The following is a 23109-nucleotide window of genomic DNA, read 5'->3' as shown; positions in this document are numbered from 1 at the left end:
TGCTCAGTTGTGATCTATGCATGTGCAAGATATCTCTAGGATAGCTTAGGTGACTCACTAGGCTCATGATAGCTAGGTTTAAAGCTTGTTTCGCTAAGTGTGGCTATAGGCTAGGATCAAACTTAGAGATACAAGAACTCGAGGGTGAACCATGAGATTAAGATAATGATCTTGGGTCTGAGATCTGAGAGCTTCCATGGCACAAGATTGAAGATCCAAACCTTCTCTACTCTTGCTTCTCTATCCATGAGTTGGCTTGGCTCCATATGAACTCTTTCTTGCAATATACCAATAAGATGGTTCAAATGACTATCCATGAAATTGTTGAGTGATTGAACTAGATAAGAACTCCTTGAGCTTACCTACACATGATGGAACTACCACCATCAAGAAGTCTTCCATCTTGCATCAAAATCCATGGATTAGCTCATTGGGTGAAGAATCCAAGAAAAGAGGATGGTTCTTCTTGAGCTCACCATGAAGGGGTTGAGGGGTAAAGGGTGTCCATGGGCTGCTGCTAGTGCTTCCCTTCTTCATCTCCTTCATCTTATCAATCCTTCCATCAATCCCTCCCCTCACTAGCTTCTAGGGTTCTTGCTTGTTCTTGAGCGAGTTAGAGAGAGTGTGTGTTCCAAATGAGAGGATGAGTGAGAGAGAGTGGCTTTAGCTGAGAAATATCTCTTCCCATTCATGCTGATATGTGGGTTCCACTCCCTTAAGTGATAGACAACTCATTTCCCACTTACTGTTGCTGCACTATGATATGACGGATGGTCCAATGGTATTGGCGGACGGTCCGGTAGTCTCTATCTTTGTTGAATTGGCTAAGTCACTGGATGGCTTTGTATTGTAAACCGAGTTACCATATCTTGAGGTGTTCTCTAAGGTTGAGTTGATGTTGATGATGTCAATAGGATATTCCTTAATCCATTTGGGTTTCTCTTCATTGCTTTGGGTATAAACCTGACCAGGGCTATTAGTAGATAACTATGGGTTCCCTTTTGGTAGGTTCTCGATGGTCAATCTAGTTCGAGGCATCAGGGATTTGTTCATGAGCTTGGATGCATGTTCACTCAGAGGTTCAAAAAAGACTGCCTAGGGTGTAACAATTCAGGATGTTACATTTGTGTTGTTAAATATTGAGTTCCTTGACTTTCTCTGGGGATCTATAAAAATATATAATTTTAATATATATGATCATAGTCGATGAGTGTTGACGGTCGTTAACATCAATCATAAACCATCAACATAACTTATATAAATGTATAAAAAGGATTGTCAACATAGGTTTAGGGGTATAAACTAACAAATTCCATGAGTTTTAGTGAATTTGTGTTTTTAGTAGGGTTTATCTAGAAAACCGGCAAGGAGGACCTATTCATCAAAGCAAATCACATTTATCCGTAGCGAAACCGGCGTGGGAAGACTCTAGAAGACTCCAGAAGGCAAACCATCAAAGCAAAGGGCAGGTGGCTACCATGTGGGGCTGGTCGGCCCCACCTATAGGTCATCCAGCCCCTAGGCCCACCTGCCAGCCCCACCTACAAATGTTGGTTCTCCACCGCCTCCTAAATTTCATCTACACTGTTCTTTCAAGTCGGTTTGATCCGAGGGTCTAGAATTGATGCTCATGCCTATATATATCAGCCTCTACCACCCTCCCTAGAGCCATCATGAAACCATAGTTCATATTCTCCTCATCAGGATCAGAGCCAGCTATCAAGAGAAGATTAATCCTCCATATGATCTAGTCTTATAAATAGAAATAGTGAGATAGAGAGTGAGGGAAGAGTTTGGAGGAGGCGTCATCCTATTGGTGTTCTCTCTATGGCTTGTACCTTGGTGGATCTAAGTTCTATCTGAGCTTGCCTCTGAGATTTCTCTAGTAATCAACTTTTGATTCAAGTAAGCTTCTTGTTTATATTATTTATCAGATTCACAACTCATTTGAGTGCTTTATTCTTTATCTGGGAAGAGTAAAGTAGTAATTGTAGTGTAAGCATGGTGCTTAGACTCTGGTTACTTGTGGATGCATCCTGCATTCCGGATCGGTGGTAGCTCACGAGGTTGACTCTTATAGCCTCGTTGAATCCTCTGTAGTCCACCTCCCGTTTGTAAGGGCATGTAGGACACGGTTGCTAAGGAAAGCATCCTCTGCTGGTGTCTTTCCCTAGTAATGTCCCTAGTTGAATAGTAGAAGGCATAGCTTACCCAAGTCAGAATTAGAGAACCTTAGTTTTCCTCTCTACGCTCATATTTATCCTAACCTTGTTGCTACCCTTAGTTAAGTTAGACCATAGTTAGTCTCACATGTTTCCCTATGGATATGATACTTGAAATACTTTCGGGTGAAAGCTACAACGGTATCCAAGCGCTTGCAGATTTATCTATGTGCGTTAAAATATGCCAATAAGCTTTCTGGCGCCGTTGCTGGGGAAACGGTTGCTAAAATTAACTACAAGTCTAGCTTAACCTTTTATCTTTTATTCTTTCTTTTGTTTTACTTTTCTTTTAGCATGGATTCCACTCCTATCTATCAATATGCAAAACCCCCAAGTGTAAGTCTAAAACTACTAGAATCTTCAGAGCCTATCATAACACCTAGTTATGAGCTGCACCTAAGTTTAATAAAATTGATTTGGGATCAATCCTTCTTGGGAGAAGCAATAAAAATACATACTCACACCTATGAGAGTTTGAACAGACTTGTGCATGCTTGCGTATCGCTGGCATGTCTAATAAGACCTTAAGATGGAAGTTGTTTTTGTTCTCTTTGATGGGAAGAGCTAAACAATGGTATAGTCTAACCGTAGGAAGTATGCAAGGAGATTGAGAAATGCTATGCTCTAAATTTTGTTTATGTTTCTTTCCCATCTATAAAGTGGTTAGCCTTCAAAAAGAGGTTAAAAATTTTAGACAACTAGAAGAAGAATCTCTTGGCACATCATGGGATCATTTTAATGACCTCATCATCACTGGCTCGGACCTTGTTATTCAAGACCATGTACTTCTTCAACATTTTTACATGGGTCTTAGCAAGGATTCCAAGGAATCCCTTGATGCAGCCTCTAGAGTAGCTCTCCTTCATTGTCTACTAGTGAAGCAAGGGCTATGCTTGATAGAATTAGTGGAAAGACTCCCTCCACTAGCATTCCTAATAAACTTCCCGAGGAAGAGAAGGAATCCTCTCCGAAACAAGAAGAGGAAGTTTTGATAGCCAAATCACAACCACTCCAATCCCAAGATGTAGCTATCAATCCTGAACCACCAATACCCCAAAATCCCCCAAAAGAAGAAGGAATTACACCTTTGGAAATCCCTGTTGAGATTAAGGATGACCTCTTTGGTGCTGATTTTGGGAGAGCATTAAATTCTCATAAGAGACCTTCAGCGAATATAATTCAAATCCTCTCAAGAAGGGATCTCTTAGAAAGCAACCTTATTCCCATGTGGGACATTGGGAAGAATTCAAGGATGGCATGTCTAGTGATGCCATAGAAGGAGAGCCTAGCCATTTAGAAGCCACTCTTATCCTCTCCCCTTCTATGCCCACATTAGATGTCTTATTTGAACCCAACTCTCAACCCATCCTTGACCCCGATGATCCCTCTTATGCTCTTTCTCCTAAGTCTCATGATGACCCTAGAAATCCATTAAGGCAACCGAAGTATAAGAATCATGAAGATCGCAAGGATGACCAAGAAGAGCAACGACAATGGCTGGAATGTGTTAAGAATTAGCTAGAATGTATTAAGAATTCATATGTCATTGCTAAAGATTGGATGGATAAGGACTAAGCCTTATGGGTAGAATCTAAACTTGGTCTAGATTCAAACAGTGAGCTTAAATCAATCTCTTTTACAAACATGACTCATCCAAGTTTGGAGGAGGCCATAGACGAGATCAACCCGAGAGCCACCAATCCATGGCAAATCTTGGACAATAAAACATCCAATGAATATCATAGGCATGGAATGATGGATATAATGTTTCCATCTATAGACATTCATGAAGAAACAACCTTGGAGCTTGAAAAGGAAGATGACATCGATGACCATGGAAGTTATTTCATGAAAACCTCATCAAATCCATGCTCACATGAGAAATCTCCTAAATTAATTAGTCTCTCCAACATTGCCACACACGAGATCTTCAACCCCCTCGTGCTTCCTATTCATAAAGACTTTGAAAGGGTAGTTGTAGATACATATGTTTATCATAAATATTGCAAATCTCATTGGCATGAATCTTAAGACAGGTACATGAAGATTGGTATTGGAAGGAAAACTACTTCACCAATTAGAAGCACAATTAGAAGGTTTCCCGAGGATGAGCTTTTGTCCTAAAGCAAGCACTTTCGGAAGATAATATGAGTTTTCACTTTCTGATGTGATACCCTTGGGAAATGAGCATAGAATATAATTGTAAAAATATTCCTTTGGGTATTTTTGTCACTAACCATTCTAGGTTTGAAGCAAAAAGAATGAAGGATGATGATGTAAGTTACGTCCAACCAATTATCATGCAACATTGAATCACATTCACACATGAGAGTTCTATCCATCCAAACTTGATTCTGCCTTGCAAAATTCAAGTGTGGGGGTGAACTTCTCTGAAAAATCTTATGACATACTGCTAATTTTGGTTGTCTCTACCTTTAAGCCATGCTCAATTTGCTAAACAACAATCATGCTTTTTCATCTCTATTTGAATAAATCCCTACAATACTTTCATGCTACTTTTGTTTACTATAGTATGCGTAGGTTTTGAAGTATTTTCATACACCTTTTAAATTAGGCATAGTGCTTAGTTTAAATTGTTTTCTTGAATTAAATTAGACGTGGTCTCAAGTTTGATTCTTGAACCAAAAGGTGTGTTGATTTTACTTCCAAAGGCTTTTTAAATTAAGCGTGGTGCTTAGGTTAAAATACCTTCCTAAATCAAATTAGACGTGGTGTCTAGGTTGATTTTTGAGCCGATAAGTATGTTGTAGTAGACACTTGACATTTTGTTAGACTAACCCCTACAAGAAACTCTCAAATCAATTTGGGTAAGTCACGAGATGAATTTAAATTAGAGATGAAGCAAGGCACATGATGAACTCCAATAACATTGCGTAAAGAAGACACAACTCATTCATGGTCATTTGCTTTGTCTTTGGCTGCAAGTTCCCTTTGCCTTGAGCCATGCTTATATAGAACATGATAAACAAAAACTATGCTAAAATAATTCTAACACCATCTTTTCAAAAGCCTAGATGAAAACTACAAAATCCTAGACAAACAACTCGTGTTTCAAAATTGTATATTCCTTCGGGTATGTGTTTTCCACTAATCCTTTGCAAGCATAAAACAATGAGTGAGGAAAAAGGTCTAACAAGGTGTTAAAAAATCAAAGAGAGGAAAGATGGCATGATAAAAGGATAAGAAAGAAAGGGTGAAATCTAGGAGACAAGAAGATCATGAACAGCTCAAGCTACAAGGATAGCCAAATAAGGAAAACTTCAAGCAAAATGGGAAGGACCATTACGAGTCATCTACCCTTCGTCATATGCTGGCATCACGCTCCAATGACAAAGGTAACATCCAAAGGTAAATGGTCATTATTTAAAAACTTTTCCTTGATTCTGGTAGGCACATAAATAAGAAACAAAATATGTTTGAGTTATAATTTACTTGATCCAACCTGATTAACTCAACATGTTTATTCTTCAAGCTTGTTCCTAGCGCCACTTCCTTGATCTCATAGCCTTAACCAAATGAGCTAAAAATGCACATCCTATCTCTAGAAGCTAATAGTCATAATCATGTAAAGATTAATACATTGTGCACAAATAGACAATCTTTCCATGGGTTAAGCAACTCAATCTTTTCTGCCAAATGAACTTAAATGCTACATTCATGCTCAACCTTCTGATTTTACCACCTATGTTATCATTGAACAAAGCACATAACATCAACTTTATCTTGTTCATTGTGCCTAAGGTTAGAGAAGAATAAGTAAAGTTTTGGTTCTATTGGTGTTTTCCCACCAACAGAGCCCTTGCACTTGATCTCTACCTTATTTTATAGCAGGACACACTTCAAGCAAAGTGTAGGGAAATTGATTCCCTAATTTCTATAAGTGAAGGTCCTGAACCTATCAAACCAAAATCACAACTCAAACCCTAGACAGGTTTGGCGGAAGAAGGTGACATCATCATTAGAGACATCATCACATGAATCTTCATCTTCAGAACAAACCGAGGAATTAATGAACTTCATAAGGAGAAGTCTAGTTCAAAGGGCTTACAACACTGAACCCTCACCAAAAAGCTAGCTTGGGGGAGAAGCACCTCCGTGTATCCAGGTAAGTATTCTTTCCCTTTTTAGTTTTAGTTTCTTTTTAATAGTTAAGAAAATGATGAATAAAACAAAATAAAAAGTTATCTTTATAATAAATAGATATATCTATAGTAATAATGTATGATCTAGTAAAATTAAAAACAAAATAACAGGTGTGTCTAGTTTGCTTTAATTTATTTTTAAGAGTTGAATAAATAAAGAGGACTCAGAATAATCTCTTGAATGGAAATGATGAATAGTTGCTTTGTTGTAATTCCTTTCAAGTACCTAGCTTTTAGCCTCGAATTCTCCCAAGTTTTAGATAAGATTGTTTTGACATAAGGGTTTACTCTGAACTTGAAATTCGTGGGTAGCATATGCTTGATCTAAGTCTAGATAATTGACGAATATGATATGAGATGGTCTGAGCTGTTGTTTATCTTGTTCCAACTGACACTAAAGTTCTAGAGATTTATCCTTTGAAAAACACAAAAATAGTACATAATGAGTTCCTGTATGACAAAGCTTGAATTCCTACCAGAGCTATACATGTTATTTAGGCTAGGAAAACTTCCACATATATGCTACTTGCTTTTGCATTGAGTTTTGTCCAGCTTTATTGACCTTATGAGAGGTTTGTCATGCTCTTAAAAATCAAGATCACGTACACACCACCCACATATGCACTACTACACATATGCAGATCCAAGTTCTATCTGAGCTTGCCTCTGAGATTTCGCTGGTAATCAACTTCTGATTCAAGTAAGTTTCTTGTTTATATTATTCTTTAGGTTCACAACTCATTTAGGTACTTTATTCTTTATCCAGGAATAGTAAAGTAGTAATTGTAGTGTAATTGTGTTGCTTAGACTCTGGTTACTTGTGGATGCATCCTGCATTCTGGATCGGTGGTAGCTCGCGAGGTTGACTCTTATAGCCTCATTGAATCCTCTAAAGTCCACCTCCTGTTTGTAAGGGCACGTAGGACGTGGTTGCGAAGGAAAGCATCCTCTGTTAGTGTCTTTCCCTAGTAATGTCCCCAGTTGAATAGTAGAAGACATAGCTTACCCAAGTCAGAATTAGAGAACCTTAGTTTTCCTTTCTAGGCTCCTATGTATCCTCACCTTGTTGCTAACCTTAGTTAAGTGAGACCATAGTTAGTCTCACACATTTCCCTGTAGATACAATACTTGGAATACTTCTGGGTGAAAGCTACAGCGGTATTCGTGCGGTTGCGGATTTATCTGTGTGCGTTAAAATATACCAACAGTGAGGACTTAGTTGGTATCTGTCATGGATTGGTTTGTCTATTCATGATTATAATAGATACCTCTCTCGATTTTCATATTGTAGCCCTGGTCTGATTGCGCTGGTATATGCGTATAACTTGTAGATACATTTATTTGGATTATATTGATAATAAACTACTCAACATTTTAGTTCATAGTTTTATTATTAGGTGGACCATCCGTGGACTAGGTTGTAATAATAAGGATAATTTTTTGCTAATACTTGGACACGGGCGTCCGACCCTATCTGGATGCTCTCTTCATGGGCCTACACAGCGGATAGCCCAACAGGTGTGTTGCTCCCCATCGCACTTGCATCTGGCTGTCAGAGCATCGTCATGCATCCACCACCTCACCACCCCCTTCCCCGACCATGCACCTATCCCCTACACAAGCAGCAATCTTCCCCTATCGCGCCGCACCCCATCGCTGGCCGCACCGTGCCACCATCCCGTGCCTTGACCCTATCCACTAGCGTGCCCCTATCCACCTCACCTGTCATAGCCATGGTGAGGACCACACCACCACCACCTTAGCACCACCAGGAGGAGGTCATCGCTAGTCTAGACTTCATCTCCCGCGGCAGGAAGGGGAGGCCTGCTATAACAACCTAGGTTTTTCCAATAACCAAAAATCTGAACTTAAAATTTTTTCTAATAAAACCCATGCATGGTGAGTGTGCATACTAGGAAAACACCCTTGTAGTTGCACAAGTATATCCCAATCTAGCATGTTTGAGCATTTGCATATTAAACAACTTATTAGTTGCATCTTCTTGATTTTATGTGATGAAATAAAATCAACTAAACCCTTATAATAAACATGATGCCTGAAGGTTGCCAACCCTTGGTTTGGATCCTAGAACCCTAGATGACCCCTAGTGGACCCCACAAGGGTGTATATATGTTGGCAACACATGTATACATGCATAGGAGACTAAGAAATAGAATAGAAAATAGAAAAGGAATAAGAAAAGGGAGAAAAGGAGAAAGAGGAAGCAACCTAGCCGGCCCAGCCCACAGCCGTCATAGCTAGCCCAGCAATGGGCCACGCCCCGCCTCGTGTTGCGATGAAGCCCGCCATCATCCTTGCCCACGGTCGCTGACCCATGGACCCCCTGTCATCCCCTTCCTTCCCTCCCTCTTCTGCTTTTTTGCCGCAATCAAAGCCCACGTGAAGCTAAGAACGGCAAAGGCCATCACAGATGTTCCAGTCCACTACCACCTCACACATGCCCTAGATGGACACCATGTCCATGATCCATGCTACCACCTACCCCAGCTAGCGCCTGCCTGCCCGTTGACGCGAGCACCATCGTACCCGCCTTAACCGGCGTCATTCAAAAACAGGAGCGCCAAGGCAGTTGCGCTCACCCCCACTCCCTAGAACCCTAGCCAGAGCCCCCCGACACCCTGCATGTGTCCCTTCCTAGCTCCCTATAACAGAACCGACCAAATCATAAGGACATAAGTACAAAAACAATCACCGAAGCGATCAAATTCCTGTACTTAAGCTCCCATAATCCCGGTAGTCCAGAAATCATGAAGGATTTCAACCAACTCTCGACATACAAACCAAGATCGTAGTGATTCAACACAACACATTATCCATTACAACATTTCATAATAAGCATTCAGATACATCCATCAGAGTTTAAATAGAATATTACAAACCAAGTTTGAGTGTGCGGAAGCAATCATAGTTTGGTACAAAACATCATAGTTTTCAATTACATTGCAAAGTCTGAGTCATGTCCCACAAAAGCATTATTAGGTACGAGAACTAGTAGAGACCACGCCCAACGGTCTAGTCTTCATCCCTAGCTAGGAGAAGGCAGTACTTGCAGCAACCAAAGTAGAACTGCTCATCTGCAACAGGTGGGAGATAAACCCTGAGTATGAGAAGGTACTCAGCTAGACTTACCCGCCAAAACTAGAAATAAAAGACACCAAGGATCATGCAAGGCTTTTTAGGTGGGCTAGCTTGACACAGTTGCATAAAAGAGCTTATGATTATAGTAACCAATTTAAACTTAGCATCAAGCTTATCATCATTTACCTGTCCACTAGATTAGCACCTGTACTAGAGCACTCACTTATTAGGAGCAAACAATATTAACCATAGCAGGTATAATAAGGCTGTCATCATCATATCATCATTTCCGAACCATTAAGTTATTTAGTGTATCTACATTGGAGATAAGCCCGTCAAGTTCTCACTAACCGGGAGAGACAGCGACTCGAATCGAATTACAACTCAGCTGAGGGGGTATTCCTAACTCTCACCCTGGCATACTTAGCAAGGGTAGCCGTGGGTTACCTTTGGTACAACTTAGGAACCAAATTCGTGGGTTTGATCAGCGCCAGCACTCTCAGGGGTTACCCTTCTGCTAGGACAATTAGGACTTTTAAATCACCTGCCCTTGGACTCACGCCTATGGCTCCCTTCCGAGGCGCACTTTATACTTATCGACTCCCAGCCTGAGGTGAGCTACTTGGCTTCGCGGTCGGTCTTTAGACACGGCCAACTAAGAGAGAGGCATGCGTTCAACATGAACAGGAAAGGCTCCAAGAATCAGTCCTTAAGCGACACAGATGGAGTCACTGCAAATCGGCAAGCCTCCATCCGGTCTTTATTTCAAATTTAGACTGGTTCTTTTCCACGATAGCAAATATAGCCAACCATGCCACATGTATCTTCCTATATCTCGCAGGTGACAGGAAATCACCTGACTTCTACCGTGTTTAAGCAGGGCTAAGCACTACATGAGCCTGAGCTACATAGGATTTAGGGTAACAATATCTGGACAAGGATTGGGTAACCAATGCAGCAAGTGTTTGCATCCAACACCTAAACTTAATGCAACAATATATGTAATAATAATACTATAACTGCATTTCGGAAATTAGGAGGCTTAATATGCTCTGGGGCTTGCCTTTCACAAAGTTGCAAGGACGGTGATCCGGGCACTCAACAGTGACCTTGTCTGGCACTTCTCCTGAAGGCTGCACCTCCTGAACCTCCGGTGCCGGCTGCTGCTGCTCGCTCGGTTCCTCAAATTCCAGCAGTGTTACTCCCTCCGGTACACCTATTGCATGCCGATGCACAAGATAAATATCATGGATGCATAAGGAATGACATGATGCTCATGATGAATGAATCATAGTAAGTGTTTATGAAAGCATCACTGGACACCCGTTTACCGAGTAAAATAGCTCTATTCAAATCACTTTAAGCATGTATCTAACTTAACTTAAAGAACAAGATCAACTTACCTAACTTGCATAACCTAAGATAAAGATGCTCATCTTCGGTTAAAGGCCTAACACCTAGGAACATTACCACAAACTTAGAAATAGTAAAGGCATACATAAATCAACATTTAAAGTTTCATATGCACCCAAGTAGTCCCTTAATTCAATCATAACAAGAGTTATACAAACCCAAATGACTTGCATGAGGACATTCTGGAAAGCTTATGAAATTCTCTACAAATCATTTGTAAACATCAAAGCATGATTCTTACGTTAATCAAATCGAATTCCAGTAAACCTAGAATCTGTCCAGGAATGACAGGGTTACTAAATTAATTATTTAATGATGATGCAAAAGCATAATTGGTCCAACCCAAGTTTACCAACATGTTTTTCATACCCAAGAAACATCAGAAAGTATAGTGCCAACTTCTAAATAAATTATTTAATATCCTTTTCCAATTTATTTAGTTAATTAGGTGATTAAAGCAATATATAGTAAAACTATTCATAAAAATCTACAAAATTTACAGTAGCTATCTCATGCTTCACATAGACTACCATAAAAATTTCAAAGCCATTGAGCAAGCAGAACTTGCTTGTATCCAAAATAACAGGTGGCATGCCTATTTTTAGCATAATTAGGAAACCCTAATGAAAAGTGTCAAGCAACAGATTTCACATTTTTCCTAGCATCATTCTAGCATAAGAACCTTACTCACCAAATTTTACCTATACTGGATCTATAGAAAAATTATGAAAAATCACACAAGACCCATCCATTGATAAAAAGAAATTCTATAACTCAAAAACTATACATGCACTAGCTCTGAAATTTTAACCAGAGCTTCTACTAAGCAATAATAGATTACCCACAAAATTTCCTAATTTTTGGACCACAGAAACTCAAGATAAAATTCAAACAAGTTTACATGCATCTAAAACACATTTCAAAGTCCTATTTCATTCATCCAAAATTTCTAAAACATGTGCTTATATAATATTTTTATTAAATACTAGACCTTACCAGGAACTCAACAAAATTGGAACCATAACATTTGGATCTACCAAACTTGAGTTACATATTTTTTAATCTATATATAAATCTTGTGAAAAACAATTAAACAAAACAAAAAGGAAAACCTAACTCTACTGCTGGGCCAGCCCGAAGGTCACGGCGGCCCACAACTCGCTGGCGCGGCCCAAATGTGACGTGGCCCACGCCGGCTCCCGCCTCCGCATCGGAGACTGACCGAGGGGACCCGCGCGTCAGTGAGAGAAACAGGGGAGGAGGAACGAACGGTGGCGTAGTTCGTCGCCGGTGGCTTCTCCGGTGAAGGCAACGGTGCCAACGTGTTCGCCTCACCCAAGCTCACCTAGGGGAACCAATTATTGCAGCTAGTGACTTAGCTAGAGGGGGTGGTGATGGCCATGGCGGCGCGCGGCCACGGCATGGCTGGCTCTGATGAGGCTACGGCGTCATGGCCCTAGTGGCACACTCAACGAGCTTCAACGTCACACACAGAGGCTAGCGCAAGGGAGAGAAGGGGCGATAAGGGGCTCAAGCAGCACGGACCACATGCGAGCTCAGCCGACGGTGGTCATGGCGACCCGGTGGAGCCACGCTCATGGGGAGGTCTACCTGAGGCAAAAATGGAGTGGCGGTGGTGTCGCAGGCGTAGAGAAGTTCACGGTAGGGCTGTGGCTTGGATGAATCGGTTAGTGGCGCTCGGTGATGGTGCATTTGGCTCGGCAGCTTCGGCGTTTCGGCGGAGCTACGGCAAGCGGAGGAGACAAAGGCAGAGAGTGAACTGGCGAGGTGAAAGGTGAGGGCGTCGGGCAGGCGCGCGGGGTGCTCAAGATGCGGCCAGCACACCAGGATGTGCATGGCATGTGGCAGCACGAGCAGAGGTCTGGCGACATGTGTTGCCCATGCGGCGTCTATTGTCTGATGATGGTCAGTCACTGTAGACCACATTCAGATAACGGGACTCGACTGACAGCGCCATTTCATTGAGTCAACACGGCTAATCCAATGATACTTTGCAAAAACGATGTACATGAAAAATGTAGATGTACCATCCATCTACAATTTCTTTTCAAGGACCAACACCTAAATCATCATGGATTAGCAGTTACATCAAGCCAAAGTGGGCTTGATCCAACTAAAATTGCAGTTAAGACTTAGCATATTTTTCAGTGTTGAAATTAGCATGAAATTTTGACTTGTGGGCCATGTTTGAGCATGTTCTAACCATTTTCATGAAATGATCATAAAACAACTTTTGTTCCTTAATAAATTAGCTACAACTTTGGTAAAGAGTGCATAGCCATGCAAAGTTTCCAAGTTGGTCTTTTGAATTAGTCAAACAGTGACACTCCAAGGGTTATTAAAAGTCAAACCTTCACTTGAGGGCATTTTGGTCATTTTGATCTACATGAACAATGTCCCAACAAGTAACCTAAGTGTAGTTAAGGTGTAATAGACCATAATCAACCACTTTACAAAATTGTTATACCAACCTTTAATGATCACATGTGATAAAGCAGCTAAAACAAGCAATTCACTCATATGTTGCAATGCAATGTTTCACATGTTGCATGACTTTGTTGTTATCCTATACTTGTCACATTACTACCATGTTGCCATGTTTCAAAGTATGAGAATTTCATGTTACATTCACATGTTGCACTACTACCATTCTACGCAATCAAGCATGAAACACACACAATTCAAAATGTTGTATATGCATGTTTCAGTAATAATGACATGCTGAGATAGATGATGCACATGTTTATGAAAATGAAATGCAATTAGTGGAAGCCAAACATCTAGGGTGTTACACTCCCCACCGTCCACCGCCACCATGATCAAGCTCGGGCTATAAAAACCCCAAGCCGGTGCCCTAGCCCTTCTCCCATCCACCCGCCGCCACTGGTGGCAATGTAACCACCAAGCTGAGACTGAGAAGGAAGGAGGAGAGGGGGAGAAGAGCAGGAGGGAGGAGGATCGAGCTGTCAGGAGCACCATCAAGCTCACCGAAGCGGAGGACGCTGCCCCGGACGACTTACACCGGCGAACTAGCTCTCCCTACACTACACCACCTCGTCAACACGTCGCTAGCCTAGCACCACCACCACCATCGATTAGCCCTAGGTTCCCTGCTCTACCCTCGCTAGCGTGAACGCCATGGCCACCGCCGTGTTCTTCCACCTTGGAAGAGCCAAAGGTGATGCCTTTCACCATCACCTAGCATCGTAGATATGTGCGCTCAATGAACGGACACAACACAGCGATATCGAGCCACCTTGGCTTGAGAATGCCTGCGCCAGCGCGCCCGCACATGCTCGCGCTCACCGTGGCCATACCCCACCGCAGTGAAGTTCTGTTCCAGCGGATCTGGGATAGTATAGGTAAAATCGCTACCTCAACAAATTTCGCCTCGCCACAGGACGCATGTAGCCCAGCCGCGCTAGCCTATGAAGCCCTAGAGGAGTTGGTCGCCTTGCGACGCCAGCAGCGGCCACGCACTCACGCCGCCATCATGCCGAAGTCGTCCTGGCTGACTCTGGCCACCTCGTGCATCGAGGATAAGTTGTCGAGCTTCGCCTTGAACCCACGCACCTCACCATAAGGTTGATCGAGCGTAAAGCCCTCGCCTTGCCCTAGTTCGCTGTAGCCATGGCCTCACCGGAGCTTCGTCGTGCACCTTTCCTCAGTGCGGGCTCCGCCATGCCTTATGGTCATCATCGTCAAGTCTTGTACCTCCCCCGTGGCCCCCATCGAAGGAAAGAAGCCACCTTTGGCACCAATTGAGACCATAGCGACCTCACCGTAGCACGCCATCGCTGCCGTGTCGCTGTCGCATCGCCGCTGTCGTGGCCATCCCCACCGGAGCCCTTAGGGTCATGCCTAGCCCCTTAGCTACGTCCATTGGAGCACCAGGAAGCTATGGGAGCCCCGTGGGGGCTATGCCGATGTCCCAAGTACCCTCACCGTCGACCCACACCGCCACGAGCAACAATGACGCCTACGCCGAGCGCTTGGAGCCCCAAGCCAGCCACCTTTAGCCCACCGTTGAGTTTCTCGTGACCCCACGGTGCCATAGACCCCCTTAACTATCATGCCAAGCCACCGTAGCTTGCTGGTGCATGAGCTTGCCATCGGCGAGAGCGCCGCCATGAGAGGAGAAGGGGTGGCCATCGAGCCCCGCCTAGGACCACATGCGCTTGGTCCATCATGAGCCATAGGGAGGAGAAGAAATGTGGACGCGGTCCACCATGGACGCTATTTGTGATCCATGGACCATGGCCGCGCTGTGCACCGTGAGTCGCACCCGTGAACCTAGCACAGTAGAGGCCCATGCGCATCACGTGGCTAGCCTAGCTAGTTGACACGTGTCTGGGCCGGCCAGCCCAACTCGGCCCTTAACCCGGCCCGCCTGAGCCCAGTCCGAGCCTAGTCAACATTGACTGTTGACCTGTCAACGTTGATCGCTGACTGGCCCCACCTGTCAGCGACTAGATCCGCCTCTCCCAATCACAGCACGCCACGTGTCAACACCAGATTAACCTAGACCTTTTTCTTTTTCAAGAAATGATTTAAACTTGGAAAATTCATAGTAAATTCATTTGACCTCAGAAAAATGTGAAACCAGTGCCCAAATTTTTCTAAAAATGAGCTCTACATCGTAGGCTTGTGTTTGAGTGATTTTAGATCTTGTTGATTTTCCATTGCTTCTTTGTGGCTATCTATAGGAGTCACTTATCAGTAGCTATATGTCTCGTTTGACAAGACCCAGAGGAGCCGTAGACTGAGGAGAACAACCCCGACTACACCGAGGAGCTTGGAGACGACTTCCCACCCAACCTTGTAGAATCCTAATAGACATGCTACAATGTAGATGCTAGCGCTTTACTTTTATGCAAATGAATTGTGATAGGTTGCATGGTAGAATTGCTTGTCGTAACCTATACCCTTGCACACCGGATGTTAGGCTAGATGCTCACTTACTACTTGCCACTGCTTCTACTACTGCATTATATTTGTGATGTGATGCTTGGTGGAGGATTGTTTAGGAGTAGTTAAAGCACTTGGTGCCGATAATGTGGTAACAACCGGGGAGATCTTGGCGTGCGTCTTAGGTGTGTGGTGAGGGTTGAGTCGACTGGGCCAGATCTTACGATGAGTCATTGGATGAGTCTTGCTGGGGGTGTGACCTAGGCATTCCCTACGAGAGGTATCTGTGGCGGGTGCATGTGAGATGAGTAGATCCTAGGGTGGAGTGTCTTTGTGGGATGAAGCCCCGGGATGGAGGTGTCGTCGAGGCACGGGGTGTTGGTTATCCCCTTTGAGAAGATATCCTATTCAGTCCCCCTAAGGACTGGTATGTCGAGAGAACCAGAATCATAGGACCCTTCGTACACACAACTTGTCCCTATTTGGGTGGGGGACGGATGTTGACCTGCTAGGGCGATGCCACTACTGTTAGGTTGTTAGCGGATAGTGTAGGGAGGTACGGGCATGTGACCCACACCCTCCTAAGACAGCATAGTGACCTTTGGAGGCCTAGTACTACATCTCACAGTCTCAGCATGCTAGTGGACTCTGGGGTGGCCTAGGGCTGAGTGGCAGGGTGGTATCGTACTAGTTTGGAAGATAGCCTGGTATCAGCCTAGGCGGTGCACGCGCCGATGATGGTGATCTTGTGGATTTCTAGTTGTACACACTCTACAGATTTGATCGATCTATACGTATAGCCGAGTCCACGGATATGGACATTTCTATGACCTACGCTTCCCTTGAATAGTGAGTAGAGTCCTTTCTTCTCTCCCCCTAGGTTCTTGTGTAGGATTTCGGTGTTGGCCGATGAGGCAAGGCACGAGAGGGAGTCGTCCTTGTCGATTAGAGAGTGTGAGAGTGGTGAGATGTGTGTGATGGGATGGGTGAACATGTGGTTGAGATGGGTTAAAACTTAATGAATTATTATTAAAACTTGACATACTCACATAGGAAACTACAACCACAAATAGGTCTTTTGCTCTACCCTTGCATTCTACTACCACAAAACAAACGCAAAGTATAGGGTGGGAGCTGGTGACCAGTACAAATCGTATTGATAATTATTTGGCAGGTTCCGAGTCTGAGTATGACTTCCAGGGAGATGGTTGGGAGGATTAGAGGTCTTGTTACTATGCTCGAGTTTGGTTCGTGAAGATGGAGCTGACGCCCGCTGCCGTTCTACTTGATGTTGTTCCCGTTGCTGCATGCTCTGGATGATTCCGCCAAGTGGCGATGTAATAATGAGTAAACCTTGCTATTTGTACTCTCTTAAGACATGTATTCAATGTATGACTATGATATCGACTGTTATTTGATAATGTGATGGAATGATCACCTGGGACTATCACGTTATGCTTCGAATCTATGGATTTCTCTTCGTGGAAATCGGGATCGTTTGATCTGCGCACGCTAGGCTGTTTGTCCTCAATGTTCCCTTTGCACCTGAGCTTGCTGGTTACCGCAGACCCCAACCAGGTAGGCCATGGCTACGGTGACGCCGTGTTTGAACTGTTTCAAGCGTTTCCAACTTATGTTTCAAGTGTTTAATCTGAATGTTGCAAAAGTCGATCTGGATATTGCATATGTTGTAATGGTAATATCACATGTTGCAAGCGTATGTTTCAGATGTTTCAGACGTTTATTTCAAATGTTTCATTTGGATGTTTTAAAAGTTAATCTGGTGTTGCACATGTTGCAAAGTCTATACTTGCATTGTTTCAAGTGTTTCATCTGTTTTCATACGTATGTTGCAAATATTTTATCTAGATGTTTCAAAAGTAGATTTTATGTTGCAGGCCGTTGTTTGCCTGCTGCTACAGGTGCGCCATCGTGGTTCACGTGCCGGTGCCTGAGGCCTACAGACGCCTCCACAGCGTGTATCCACAAGCAGTGCAGGTAGGCGTGGGGCGTGGTTTCGCCGTGCGGACGCGGGATGGGCGCGGGGGCGTGGTTCTGCCGTGCGGGGCGCGTGCCGCTGGTTGGGACTGGGACGGAGCACGCAGGATGCGATGCGAGCACGGGGCGCGGGAGCTGCGCCCGGACGCAGGCCTGAGCCGGAGGTCCGGGCGCTAGCCATGCCCATAAATTAATTTTATTTCTAATCAAAGCTACATCAACAATTTAGTGATGGGAATATTTATTTATAGAAAAGAATCTAGAGTTCAAAGAGCACTAATAGTATATTTATTGTTTTATGTTATTTATAGAAAATTTAAGAGTTCAAAGAGCTATAATATTACATTTATTATTTATTTTTGATGTTTATATATAGAAAAAACAGGAGAAAGAAAAAGAACAAGGACCTTACCAACGATAAAAACAGAAAAGAAAAGTGATTTTGTGGGTGGCCAGGATGGCATTTCCATGGTTGGCTGAACCTGTGGTTAACGGACATGGAAACCCACTTGGACGGGTGGTTAGCGGAAATTTTTATTGTAGAAATACATGAACGATAACCGAGTCGATGTCTTAGTTGGACGAAAAAATTTGTCGAAGAAATTTTGCCTCTTTATTAATAGGTATAGGTATATAGATATAGATATAGAAAAAGGAAACTGAAAATCCTCGCATCTATCAATCTTCTTGCAGTTTTTTTTAGGAAATTCTTGCAGATTTATTTGAACGTTAGGCACGCACGCATATAGCACAATGGATGTGCTCACTTGCTGCTTGGAATGGATGAACGGCTCCTTTGCCGACCCTTTACTTTCTCTGATCTTTTTCCCTTCTTTATGGTTCCTGATACGTAAACTCTTTGTTTGGCGAATTAGTGCTACTCACCACAATCTGAGAAAAAAAAGCTTTGCTGGTTAGGGTCGATCTCTGTACAAGTGTTAACATCCGTGAGGTTGACAAAACCTTGTCATCATCACTCATCAGCTAGCATCCTAGCATGACGAATAGTGCACTTGGATGTTCTGTCAGCCTGAATGTTTCTGTAATGCGCACTGGAATTACTTGCTTCTTGGTGCCATGGCAATGCCAGTGCTGGATAGAGAGGATCCGAAAGTTTCTTTGTTTTGGCCATCAGTTGTTATAGCTGCTTGCAATCAGACTCATCTGCTATTTTAGGTTAATATCTGAATCAAGTGTGTTTATATGGCCCTTCATTCTCATGATCAAGAAATTTGCAAAAATAAATAAATAAATAAAAATAAAATAAAATAAAAATACAAATTCACCAATGCAGAAACCTGAGCAGTAAATTCTAGGATATCTGAACCAAGTGCTAATATGCGTGTCGAATTTTTGAGCTCTCCGTCGTTCTGAATGTGTAGTAATAATTTTCATAAGAAACTAAACTGCTTAGTGCAGAAAATGCACATCATGTCAATGTGAACTCTCATATAAAAGACAGAGTATAGCTAGAGATAATTCGGGTAAAGGGAGGCTAGAGGATGAAACATGCTTATTTTATTGTGAGAAGGGAGTCTGAACATCAAATGCTATTTGATTCTGTGGTAGCTCGGAAAATCTGGTTTGTTTTTTCTTATGTGGTCACTGTTAGTCTAGGTAGTAATTTCGAGTCAATTGCAAAATGTTGGCTTAGTAATGAAAAGGTTTACGTGTGGCTAATGTGGTTAGTTCAGAAGTCCTTTTGGGGCTATGGAATCCAAAAATGGCATGTGCTTTCCCAGAGAAGGATGGAGAAATATGCTGGTTCTGTGGAAGAAAACCATTCCAATGGTGAAAAACTCCAGGATTTTATGTCATCAGCGACACGGAGTCAATGTAGCTGGCAAGTTGGAGGTACTGTTGGCAAGACAAGAGGGAATGGAATGATGGGTTTTAGCAACCTGGTGCAGTGGAAGGGCCTCCTGCTAAAGAGGAAATCAGAGACTCCAGAATTATAGGACGATATCAGAGATGAAGGCCAAGAGTTCTAAAAGTTCTGAAATCTATTGTTTGATGTTGATGCAGCTTGGAAGATGAATTCACAGGAAGCAGAGGCATTACTTGGAGCTTCTTGACTTGTATAATTGGATAATTTCTACTTTTGGAGCTTAAACTGCCATAGCGTGGGCAGATGGGTTTTCCCTTTTTGTTAGTGCCGTAAACATAATAACGTTTCTGTTCGTTCTCATGTAGTCCAAGTCTGCTTATAACATGTCCGCTATCTGTAATGGATATTCCTGCAGAATCCACCGCCTGTTCGTTCTCATGGCATCAATCATCACAAGACAATTCATAGAACTTCAGAAATTCTGATCTCGAGACAGGTATCTTGTTTTATCTTTTGCTTGAATCTTTCTGTTCGTTCTCATGTAGTCCAAGTCTGCGTATAACATGTCCGCTATCTGTAATGGATATTCCTGCAGAATCCACCGCCTGTTCGTTCTCACGGCATCAATCATCACAAGACGATTCATAGAACTTCTGAAATTCTGATCTCGAGACAGGTATCTTGTTTTATCTTTTGCTTGAATCATCTTCCCAATCGAAATGCCATGCAACCATTACCTGCATGCTCAGCTTAACGACAGCGACACCTGCAGCTTATTTCAGCACCTGCAACAATCGTGAAACATAGTAGTAGTCATAATAATAACTGTGGAAATTTACTAACAATTTACACCAGCAGCCCAGCACGGTACTGCATCATGTTGGTCCGTACCTACAGCCGACATGCCAACAAGAACAACTCGACTCGAGGTTAAGGATTTTCAAATGCTACCGATGCACTAAGCCAGCCTTGAGCCGTGCATCTCAGCAGCAACAAAACCACACCAGAATACCAGATAGGCGGCAACAAGAACACAGCAAACAGTTTCAGTTGGTCTGTAATGCCAGCTGATAACCTCTGGAATCTGAAAGTGGTTCTATTGCCTGGTATACCGCACCAAACAAACAGAGCTTACTTTTGCAATCTGACACCTAGGGAAAGCATTCTGCAAACCAAGACGTCAGTACAATCCCAGATATGTCATAACTTCTCAAGTAGTATTTGATTCACCTCTGACCAGTGTACTGTGTCCACATCCAATAGTCACGAGGTCGCGCAACATGACAGGATGTTACAGGCAAAACACATTCAATAGACAGCAACAAGAACACAGCAAGCATCAGCATGAAGGAAATGGTTTCGATTCATTCCATAATACCAGCTGATCCATCATGTAACAGTACAGTCATTTCCAGTTACATGTTGATAAGTGGATATAAGGAACAGAGAGCATAGCAAAAATGAAAGAGAAATAAAAGAGAGCAGTCCTTCAGTTGGACCTGGTGGCATAGATCAAAGAGATGGCAGCTACCATTGTTGTGGTTGCAGCATACAGCCATGTCCAGATGCCACCCTTCTTCTGAGCCTCAGCCACTGCGAGCTGCAGAAGCACAATCTCCTTGCTCAGGGTATCGATTTTCCCCTTCTTCTCATCCAATGCTGCCTTCAGCTTCCTGATGTCACCATCCTTCTCACCACTGCAGTTCTCGAGCTCCTCGATTTTCAACCTCAGCTTCGCTGCTTCAGCCTTCTCAGCATCGAGAGCCTTTACAACTGAAGTCTTCTCATCATGTAGGCGTGAGCGCTTGGTGTCAAGGTCGTCACAGGATACTTGGAGCCGGGACATGGAAGCCTGAAGGTCCTCAAATTCAGCCCTCAGCTTACTGGCATGAGCATCCTTCTCATGAATGGCTCCCTCAGCTGTTTCCTTGTCAGCCCGGATTTGCTCCACCTTCTTCTTCAGATCCACCAATTGACTCACAAGTCTAGCCTTCTCAGCATCAAATGCCTTAGCAGCGGCCTCTTTCTCCTTCACCAATGCACTCAGTTCAATCCTGAGACTTTCAATGTTTGCAACAGACGAGTTGTATTTGTTATTGGCTGCTAACACCTCTGACTGAAGCTTATCGTTTTCTCCTTTCACCAAATCAGACTCCCTCTGCTTAGCCAACACCTCAGCCTCCAATTCCCCTGTTTTAGACAGGGCAGCAACCAGCTCCGCCTCCAAAATGTGCACCCTTGAATCCACCACTGCCTTCTTAGCACTCAGAACCTTCAGTTCCTCCACCTTTGCTTTCACCTTAGCCTCCATCTCCAACTGATAAGCCTCAGCCACCTTCCTGAACTCCTGCAGGCTCCTCTCCACCTCCGCCTTCTCGCCGGACACCATCCGAACAGCCTCCTTGGCCTCCTCCAGCTTCTCCGCCAACTCACCCTTCTCGCCAAACAGCTCGGAGTTCCTGCCCTCCAGCTCCGCCACCACGGCCTCCAGTCTTGAGATTTTCTTCGACACGGCGGCCACCTCCGCCTCCTTCTCACGGATCAGCTCCAGCGACCGCGCCATCTCAACGGCGGCCGCCTCGAGCCGCGCGTCGGCCTCGCCCCTGGCGGCCGCCTCGAGCGCCGCCCGCGACTCCGCGCCCCTGAGCGACTCCTGGACGGCGGCGAGGCGCGCCCGGAGCGCGGCGACCTCGGCAGCGGCGGCGCTGAGCGGCGCGGCGAGCGCGGCCCGCGCCACGGCGCGCTCGGCGGCGGCCAGCGCGGCGTCGTCGGCGGAGAGCTCGTCGAGGCGCGCCGTCAGCGCCGCCACCTGCCCGCGCCGCTCCGTCGCCTCCTTGAGCAGCATGGTGTTGAGCGCCTTCAGCTGCTCCGCCTTCCAGTCCCGCGCGTCCGGTGCCGCCGGCGCGACCTCCGCGGCCGCCTTCGCCGGCGGCGCCGCGGCGGCGTGGCTGCCGTTGCCATTCGCGGCGGCGGAGGCGGATTTCTTCTTGGCCATGGCGGGTGGCGGCAGCCTAGGGTTTGTTTGTGGCTGCGAATGGATTGGAATTTGGAAAATGAGGCTGTGTTCAGTTCGCGATTTTTAGGGATTTGGCTACCGTAACACTTTCGTTTTTATTTGACAATTAGTGTTCAATCATAGATTAATTAGGTTCAAAACATTCGTCTCGCGATTTTCAACGCAATTAATTTTTTTTCGTCTACATTTAATACTCCATGCACTTATCCCAAGATTCGATGTGATGGCTGCTATAGCATTTTTTGAAAAAAAAAATTGGGAACTAAACCAGCACTGAGCCGGGATTCCGCGCAGATTTATGCGCCGAAGCGGCTCACTGACGGGTGGGTCCGGAGGATTATCGCCTTCTGCGCTCCATTTAATTGTTGATCGGGAATTTTTATTGAAAACACTCGGGGTACATGAAAAACCTGTGAACACACGAGTGTGAGGTGTACGACA

At 44.0% G+C, this 23109-nt stretch overlaps 1 protein-coding gene across 1 annotated transcript; it reads right to left on the bottom strand.

Moving 5' to 3' along the window:
- Nucleotides 1-20991: 20991 nt before the first annotated feature.
- LOC136508149 (uncharacterized) lies at nt 20992-22711 on the bottom strand. The gene has a single exon (XM_066502777.1). It carries the CDS (start codon nt 22645-22647, stop codon nt 21142-21144), a length of 1506 nt encoding a protein of 501 aa, XP_066358874.1. The 5' UTR covers nt 22648-22711; the 3' UTR covers nt 20992-21141.
- Nucleotides 22712-23109: the final 398 nt, after the last annotated feature.

Source organism: Miscanthus floridulus, chromosome 15 (genome assembly GCF_019320115.1).
Source record: "Miscanthus floridulus cultivar M001 chromosome 15, ASM1932011v1, whole genome shotgun sequence".
Lineage (NCBI taxonomy): Eukaryota > Viridiplantae > Streptophyta > Magnoliopsida > Poales > Poaceae > Miscanthus > Miscanthus floridulus.
This window is presented reverse-complemented; position numbering and strand designations above follow the sequence as displayed.

Coding starts and splice junctions, on each gene's coding strand:
- LOC136508149 (XM_066502777.1), bottom strand. CDS start 22,647: ATGGCCAAGAAGAAATCCGCCTCCGCCGCCGCGAATGGCAACGGCAGC.